The sequence below is a fragment of the Limulus polyphemus genome, unplaced genomic scaffold (assembly GCF_000517525.1).
Source record: "Limulus polyphemus unplaced genomic scaffold, Limulus_polyphemus-2.1.2 Scaffold2, whole genome shotgun sequence".
NCBI classification, from domain to species: domain Eukaryota; kingdom Metazoa; phylum Arthropoda; class Merostomata; order Xiphosura; family Limulidae; genus Limulus; species Limulus polyphemus.
This window is the reverse complement of record NW_013665612.1, coordinates 1,387,614-1,396,774: the sequence shown is the minus strand read 5'-3', so window position 1 is coordinate 1,396,774 and position 9,161 is coordinate 1,387,614. Positions and strand designations below refer to the sequence as shown.

The following is a 9,161-nucleotide window of genomic DNA, read 5'->3' as shown; positions in this document are numbered from 1 at the left end:
TAAGTCTAGTGAGTTTAACTGTATCTTTTACAATATACAACAGCAGATCTAGGTTTCAATGTAACACCCAAATCGAAACACTTGTTTGTTGTTTGTTTTTTAAGTTATTCAAAGATTACTAATTGACAATAGCTTTACAGCCACAATAAAGCTAGTATACTGACTGCTCATAAGTGACTTTTTTTGAAAAAACTAAAGAAACAAGCAATTGCTCTTAACTGAAAGGAAGGTTTCACAATTTCAATTGTTAATACAAGAAATTATGTCATTTTTCTAAACTTTTATATAAAAACCAATGAAAAAAAATGTTTTGTAGGTATTCCAGAGGTACAGTTGTTACATAATTGTTCCTTTATTCTTTCAACTTTGTTGGTACTGTCTGATCTGTAACTAAATTTTCAAGGAAAAAAAAATGTTATAAAAAGAAAACTCAATAAATTTATTTCATTATAAATTGAACTCAAAATCAGTCATTCTTTTAGACTGAGATACAAACTTTGATTAACTTTAACCATCTTACAACTAATGTCAATGACAAAAGTCAACGATGTTATGAATAATGTATTCCCAGTTATTGTTGAGTTTTCAGGTAAAAGTTGAGACAAAATTTTATGACTGATGTATTTTCTCAAAACAATGTATTTTATAAATATTTACACATTAAAAATATATACTTTCTTAATTTTCATCTATTTCGAGTAAGTAATATTATTCAAGTTGTTTTATCAGCCACTTATTAATTGAATGATGCAATATGTGTCAGAAATATTCTGGTTAAATAAACAGACAGTTTGAAATGGCTGAATCAAACTCTAGTGAAGAAATCGAGTCTGCTTTAAGTTATTCCATGTTTCAGGGGTGGTTAATAACTGTTCCCTTTGTTAAAGTTCAATTTAACATATAAACTCATAAAGGTAAACTAAGAACTAAACCAAGCTAATTTCATCCAAAAAATAAGGATTAAAAAAGAAGTAATTAATTTGGTCACTATAGTGCAAGTATAGTAATGCATCACTTCAAATGCTACTGTTTCAGAATATCTTAACTCTTGTTTTCTCATTGTAAATGCTACTGTAAACAATTGTGACGTAATCAAAAATCATTTTTACAACTAACATAATTGCAAGTATGTTTTAATTGTACTGTGCACCTTGGTAAGGTTGAGAGAGAAATGTGAGACAGCTCAAAATTTTATCAGAAATGACTTCTGATATACTTAATGCTCAGTCTGCATTTCATGGAAACACTTTTAACGGGTTATTTCCAAACAAATCTTTTAGGTGCAACCCTTTTTAAATTCTGAATAGAGACTTGAATTCTTTCCAATATCTGGAATCTGAACTGCCCATACTTGCAGGCTAGGAGGGAGTAAAACCCATGACCCCATACAAGATCCCACATACAAAACAGTGTAGTAGCTGCACATGTTGTGCAATACATAACCTGGTTTCTCAGCTTATAAAGCCATTTTCTCCATGGTATTAGAGATGGTTAAGGAAGTACTGATGCATGTCTAGTCATCATTTTTTTGTGTGCAGGTTTCTGCTTAGAATAACAGAGAAATACATGCGAAGACAGTTGAAAGAGCTAGTCTTGTGTGTGAGTATGAGACAGTAGTAGTAGTAGTAGCAACAGTAGTTGTAGTAGATTAGCGAGAGTAGAAGTTGCAGTAGTAGCAAAGGCAGCAGCACCAGAGTAGTATCATCAGCACAGCACATTAGGGAATATAAATTAATAAATAGTTTTTCTCTGTTTTAGGCCAATCAGAATCTGATATTCATAACCACTTTTTATTTGACCTGTTATGGTACCTCAATATGAACACTTCTACTATTTTGTGCAAGAGGAACACAGTTTGGTAAACACCCTAAACTCAGCATCTTTTTGGCCAAACACTATTGTGAGCCAATTTCTTTTGGCAGAAAAATGTTTATGAGGTTAATAGATAAAGCATTTTATCAGAGTACATGTTTTTTTTTTCGTTTTAACTTTAATAATGGAAGCAGTGACATCCCTCTGCTGCCCACCCAATCCCTGAAATTTGGTCTCATCAAGTCACAGACTAGCATTAAGTTTTAAATTAATTTTCAAATGCTCATACTTTTTAAGTATGGTTCAGAACAATTACACATAATAACACACAAATTGTATTTGTATAAAGAACTATGATAAACAAATAAACTTAATTTTGGACTTATATTTGTACATGTTTTGTTTTCCTTCCTCTCTGACATAGCTTCAAAACAAGTTTGATGCAATCATACAATCAACTTAAAATTTTCTTTACAATATTCTTTAATTTTGATTTTATAAGTAATAAAAAATGAAGATTTAATAAACTACATATTATATCATTATTTTAGTAACCACTATTTTTAAAGTTGGAGGTTTGAAAACAAATGTCCAGTTTTAAATACGAAATTGAAATGCAATTTGAATTTGTCTGTTTGTATTCAAGGCCCATTAGCATTAGAAGAGTGCTATTTCAAGTTTTAGATTTCTAAATATTAGTTCAAGCTAAGGTCAGTAACACATGTTTGCTAGTAAGAAATAACAGACCAGTATATTATTTATAAGGCACACAATCAACCAAGTGTACCATTAAATAATCAGCTCTATTTTTTGAAGTAAAAATTTTTTTTATCATTATTACTTTGTAAATGCAGTAATTAAAAACCTACTTGGTACTAAACTATTTGCATTAACTTGAAATCAGGGTAAATCTTTGATACATATACATATATGTTGGTTCAGGTCAAGATACAATTGTAAGTATACTTCTCTGATGATAACCTGAATAGCATACACAAGACATAAGTATGTACCAAATGTCTTGATGGATTAAAGATGGTTTGTTGATTATTGCAGGTGGCAGATAATGCTTTATGGTTTTGTGGCCCAATTAAGTGTCAAAGTCTCCTATAAAATTCTAGGCAAATAAAGGGCTGTATATGGGTGGAGTCTAACTGAAAGTATCAGAATAACTTAAGGCAATTGGCTGAAATTTAGGAAGTGTTATTTAGATAACTAAATGGAAAAAACTTACCTCTATTCTGAAGTTCTTGTAATTAGTAAAGTTTGGATACCTTATTCAGTTATGCTTTCACTTGGCAATTCTTATTTCTATTCTCATGGGCACAGCAGATGAGTACTGGCAGAATGTGGATAGACAGGCATACATTTGGATAACCTAAAAAAACAAAGAAAATTCTTGGCTGTGCTGTTTTAATTGTAAAAGCTCAGTTATAAATTTAAAGTAAGTTTTTGTTGTAAATAATGCAAAAGACCTCTGAGCTAATCCATTTTTGGCACCATAGACCAATTTTGTGTCCATTATGTCCTTCTCTTCCAATACAAGTTAAAGGCATACAAATATGGTGTGCTACAATTCTCATGACTCATCACTGGGGCTAAGCTAAAGATACATAAAAAATTGTCCCCAAATTTCAATGTAAGTGCAAAAAAGTGTAAGAACTAGATAAAATTTATGACAGGTATTTATTACCTTATATGTCATTATTCCAGTATTCTTTAATACATTATTAAAGTATTCTTAGATTAATCAATTTTTTTGACCAGTGTTCAAGTAGATGTAGTTTCAAATCCAAAATTGAAGTCTTCAAGTGACATTCAAAATTTTGACCAAAATCAAAACAATAATTTAAAGCAGTTTCATATCTGAAACTGAATCAAACTTGAAAAATATTTTTGTACACCATTATCAATTTTTTCTTCAATGGGACAACATGGGTTTACCCTTTCATTAGGAATATACCTTATTTGAAGAAACTACATTCACCTTTCATATAAGTCTTAACTGAACTGTTATCCTATGACAGGCCAATATATGCTTTCTTCACATTCTGCCAGCACCTTCAGACTTCATGCCCATAGCCTCTGGAATATAAGCTTAAAACAGCTTAATCTTCTAATAAGAATAACAAGTCTTGTGAAAAAGAATACATATTTTGTACTGAAGGATATTAATTGCTCATAATGTGAAACTGTGAATTTCAGTGTCATAAGAATTACTGCCATAGAAGTATGTACATGAAGTATAGTATAATTTATCATTCAAAAATGCTTGGCAAGATTAAAAGAGAAAGTGTCAATTTTAGGGATTTATAGGGAAAATTAGCTATTCTAGACCAAAATATAGATATATAGGGAGAGCTTGAAATATACAGTAATATAGGTAGAGCTTAAAAAATAAAGGGCAATATACAGCTGATAAAAAACCTTACTTTGGTTGATTAATTTAGATTGGTTTTTCTGTACAATAACATTTGAGCAAGTAAATAATTTTAGAAAGCTTGAATGCATTACTATATAGCAGCAAATTAGCATAAGAATGATCAGTTATTGTATTAGTTTCTATTTTCTAAAGATGAGATCTTTACTCAATCACTTAAAGAAAATTTTCAAACATCAAACATCATTTTAGAGATATGTCTAACAAATAATACCATTTTCATTATAGATATATCTTTTTCTTAACCATATCATTTTTGTAATGTTATTTTTATCAAAATATTTTTCAAGATGTTGACCTACATCAGTGCTTTAGGTTTAACACATTAAGACACTTGTTAATTACAGTAAATAAAAATTATATTTATTATATAACTTTTCACTCTGAGGTACAAAACAGAACCTAGCAGATTAATTTAGAGTACACTCAATCCATTGTCTTGAAAATGTAGAGCTTTCTACATACCTACAAAGTGACTCAGAACAGTATTATGGATTTCTTCTTACTGTTATCGATGATGAGGTGGTATAAAGGGGAACAGTGATGTCATCAAGATGGCATAGAAGATATAAAAATGCAGTATGTGCTTAAAACATTTCACCACAATTCAGATGTTTAGGCTTTACACAACTGCTCTAGAAATGTGGCAGAAGGAGGCAATTAATGTTATACGAATGTGTTTAAAGCATATTAATTACAATCTGTACAATTTCATCATCACTTCATTAAGCATCATAAACAAACTTCTCTTTAAATAAAAAATAGCATTCTCTACCATATTGGTAATTGTTAGCTTCTTGTTCAGGTGAACTTTATTCATGTTCTGGACAGAGACAATTTAAGCATGCCCTAAAACTCAGTGATCATTTACTTACTGCTCTATGCTTTAAATGATTTAGCCTTAAAAAAAAAAGAAGAAAGAAAGAAGGGGGGAAGTCAAGATGTTACAGTTAGCATTGGAATTATTTTATGGCACTACATATTTGAGCACTTGAAGTGAGAAAGGTAGGTTCTGACGACTACCTTAGGAAATAATTTAAAAAATTTAGGTGAAGCACATACTTTGCGAGTCTACTGACGATTATTAGATGCTGGATGTTCAAGTGTTCATAATTAAATACATACTGATGCACGTTATATATATATATATATATATATATGGATCACACCATTTATGCATTTTTCTTGGAACAAACAGTGAACCGTTTTAATATTTTCCCATGGTCTTTAAAGTACTATCTGCTTGTAGTACATTTATATTGTCAATTGGATACACTGTTTTAGAGTAACAAATGGTGAAATTATAATTTGATAGTTGAAACAAAGACCATTAGCATAGGTTTTCTAGTGGCCTTCCTTTTCCAAAACTTTTAAATTCTATTGGTGGTACCTAAGTTTGAGTTTGACTTGTACAAACAATAATAGAAAGTTATTTTTTTACGCAACTAAAATCATTATTTGTTGGTATGATTTTCTAACTTAACTTTTCATTATTCCTATTAAAAAACAAAACAACATAAATGAAGACAATTTTATATCATCAGAGCACAGCATAATGAAATCATTTCAGTTTGAATGTTAAATGCCTAGCACCTATTTAACAGCTATAGTTATTATAATTTAACTTGTAGTTTAACTTAAAATCTATAAATATTAATAAAGAGAAAGATATGAATTTTTAATTACTGCTGTTTTGTTAGAGCACAATGAAACACCTATTTTTTCAGAACTGGTAGTAGCTTCCAGAAAATGTTTTGGTAATTGAAAATTGTGTACAAAAACAACTATAGAAAATACATATCAGAGGATAGCATGAACCTAGTATTATATTATATATTTTCAATACCCATCTGTTTATATGTTTAGTGATTAATGAGGAATCTTTGAATTGAATACAAAGAATAGACCAACTGAAACAAATACAGACTGCAAGTCTTATTGAAAAATACATAATTAGATCTACAGAAATAAAATATAAATCATTCAACAATTTAATTTTTAGTATCAAAGATGGGAACAATTAAAAAGGATATGCAAATAATATATTATTTAAGAAAGATATGACAAAAGATATCCAGCTGCATTGCAAGTCTTAATTAATAAAGAATGCTTAATATGTGAATATCTTGAAACTTTCAATAATTTTTACAAGCAAAGACCCATAAGGATGACAAAAAAAAAAGTTAAACAACAGAAATGAAATTTCCAGCCATACTTTACATCAGATACACCCCAAAACTATTCTAATTATAAACAATAAACTTTCACAAGTGATAATGTGTTATCTCTTTGACTGCAACCTAGGTTAAACAAATTACTGACCACAATAATGGAATGTCTGCCACTACACAGTAACAAATAATTCTAATATCTAAAGAAGCTAGTGTTTCTTCACTTGGGAAGGTGATGCTGCTTAGAAGTGGTCCCATGAACAAAGGCCGTAATATTCAGCAGTGCCCCAACACTCTGGATGTAACTATATTATTTTAAGCTGGAGATTAGAGCCCTAGCAAGAAATGATAATAAAAAAACAGCATAAACCACACAAAATTTACCAAGAAGATTACTTCTCAATGTTTAAAAAAGAAAAGTATCAGTAGGAAACATTTTTTTAAACATAATTCTGAACATTATATATTTGTGTAATCATGTATCACATTTTAATTAGTTTTAATTATATCTGATTATATTTTATACATTCAATTATATCTGGTGTCCTAAGTGTAAGCATTTACAAATAACCAAGAGAAGTTTTTGTCATTAGTCTCAATGCTGTTTACAAGTCAAAACATGTGCCAAATGATTACTACATTGTATAACTAAAGGAATATGTTTACCATTAGAAGATATGAACAAAAGCATTTTGTTTTATTACGACGAATGAGTCCTTATCCGGTCAGCCAAGTTAATTCCGTGCTGTTGGAGATGCGCTCTTAACATACGATTCTCGTTTTTCAGCTCTTCGTACTGCTGCTGAAGCAACTCCACATCCATTGTCAGTCTCTCATTCTCTTTAAGAATATTTGGTAGTTTAGCATTAGCATTCCTCAATTCCTGAATATAGTCACAAGCTTTAGCAAGGATACCTCCTTTACTATGCTAAATGAAAGAAAAAAAAATTTCATATTAAATATAGTATAGCTTTATAATTCAGAAGAACTGAAGAATCAGCAAGCTAGCTTACTTGATCTCGGAGTGGGTCAAGCAAACACAGCATCAATAGGAGACAACTGCATTAGTAACTATTACTAAGAACTTCTAAGTGAAAGTAAAGAACAGTGAATAATAATAAGTAAACCACTATCTGCTATATCTAGTGTCAACAAGGCCTTGCCCAATATGAAGGCTGTACAGGACAGATGGGGTACAACAAATAGAGTAATGGTTGAAATGCTACTTATATCAGTGAACTGCTTGACAAAAATTGTTATAGTGTGAACTGGATTAAGTTGGTGAAGTGTCATTTCTCATCCATTTTATTTATGTAACAAAATATCAAAATTAAAGTAAGGATTATTTAATACTATATTATTCATTTATTTTAGCAATGATTCTTGAGTTAACCAGAGCATTTGTGTAATTTTTGGTAACAAAGTAGGGCCCACATATGATAAAAAAATTTGGAATAAAATATAGGGATTTGTAGGGCTTGACCTCAGGAGTTTTTGTCTATGGTTCTTTCTATGGATATAGTGGTTACAGTTGTTTCCCTTCTTCCAAAACTTAACCACTCTGGTCAAAGCTGTCCATGTCTTCCAACAATTTGTGAACATAATAAGCTGTAGGTAGATGTGCTTATATTTAGCCATTAGGCATTTTTATTACCACCAATGGAAATTCTGCTCTGATCTCTTTTATGACTTGCTTTCTCTGTAACTGGTATTCTGTCATGATTGCATCCACATCTGCTGCACAAGTAATATGTCAAGCATTATGCTACCTTATGCTTACCAGTAACCTTTGGATCTGGTGTTTCTGACATCTGTCTTCCAAGATATGCAAAATCTTGACAGAAGAGGAATTGGTTATCCTTAAAGTTCTTGATGATTACTGGTTTTGGAATAATTTCTATGGATATTATATTACAGTTAAATCATGACATCAAGCAAACTTTAGAACAAAATTTCTCCACCTACCAAAGAAAATCATTGTATCTTCTTCTAGTTCCTTTCAGAATTTGGGTTGACAAAAACTGTTTGATTCCTTGCACAAAAGTGAATATTCTATAAAATTTGCAAGAGAGTTGAGGAAATACTGGATGCATGCCTCCTAGAGGTCTAATACTGAAGTGGTCTGGTTGACTCCTAGTTTTGTTTTTAATACCGTAAAGTATTACTTATTCTTTTCTTGAATTAACCTACTCATTATTCAGAACAACTGCCAAACCATTTTCCAGGACTATTTTAAGGCCTTGTGAGGAACAAAAAACATCAACCTGTTATGAACTCGATGTTACCATTTGATTTTCCAGAATTAGAAGTATTCACATAATAATTATTAAGTGGAAGTACAACAATATGCTGGAGTTATCTTAAACTACCATTAAAAATGTAGAACTAACAAGTGTGAAAGACAATACTTGATAAAACTCAAAAATAAACACTAACAGCAATGTCAATAGACAATATAAATATCATGCCATTAAAATGGAAGTGTTGAAATGTACAAGTCCCCATCCACACTGGCTGAAAAAAAAGATAAACAGCTCAAATGAACTTGTAAACTGGAAATAAAATATTTCTCCACTTTTCATATTGTCATCTACAAAAGATCAGTTTAACATAAACTAACTTGTCTCATGTGCATATAGTTGAAAGGTAAACTGTAGACTGTACAGTTAGTTAGTAAATGCAAAGCACATATACACTTTTAGTAACACTATATATATATATATATATATATATATATA

General features: G+C 30.4%; 1 protein-coding gene across 8 annotated transcripts in view; it reads right to left on the bottom strand.

Annotated features, from left to right (window-relative positions):
• Positions 1-351: 351 nt before the first annotated feature.
• Positions 352-9,161, bottom strand: part of LOC106467705 (upstream stimulatory factor 2-like) — a 21,982-nt gene continuing 13,172 nt past the window's right edge. For 2 of the 8 annotated variants that reach the window (XM_022394533.1, XM_022394900.1), the window contains 4 exons: positions 7,090-7,351; positions 3,800-6,758; positions 3,047-3,190; positions 352-390 (listed from right to left, as the gene is read on the bottom strand). In XM_022394533.1, coding sequence (XP_022250241.1) covers positions 7,124-7,351 — 228 coding nt within the window. In that variant the 3' untranslated portion in view covers positions 352-390; positions 3,047-3,190; positions 3,800-6,758; positions 7,090-7,123. The remainder of the gene's footprint in view (positions 391-3,046; positions 3,191-3,799; positions 6,759-7,089; positions 7,352-9,161) is intronic. The other 6 variants (XM_022394629.1, XM_022394690.1, XM_022394585.1 and 3 more) reach the window with 6 other exon arrangements.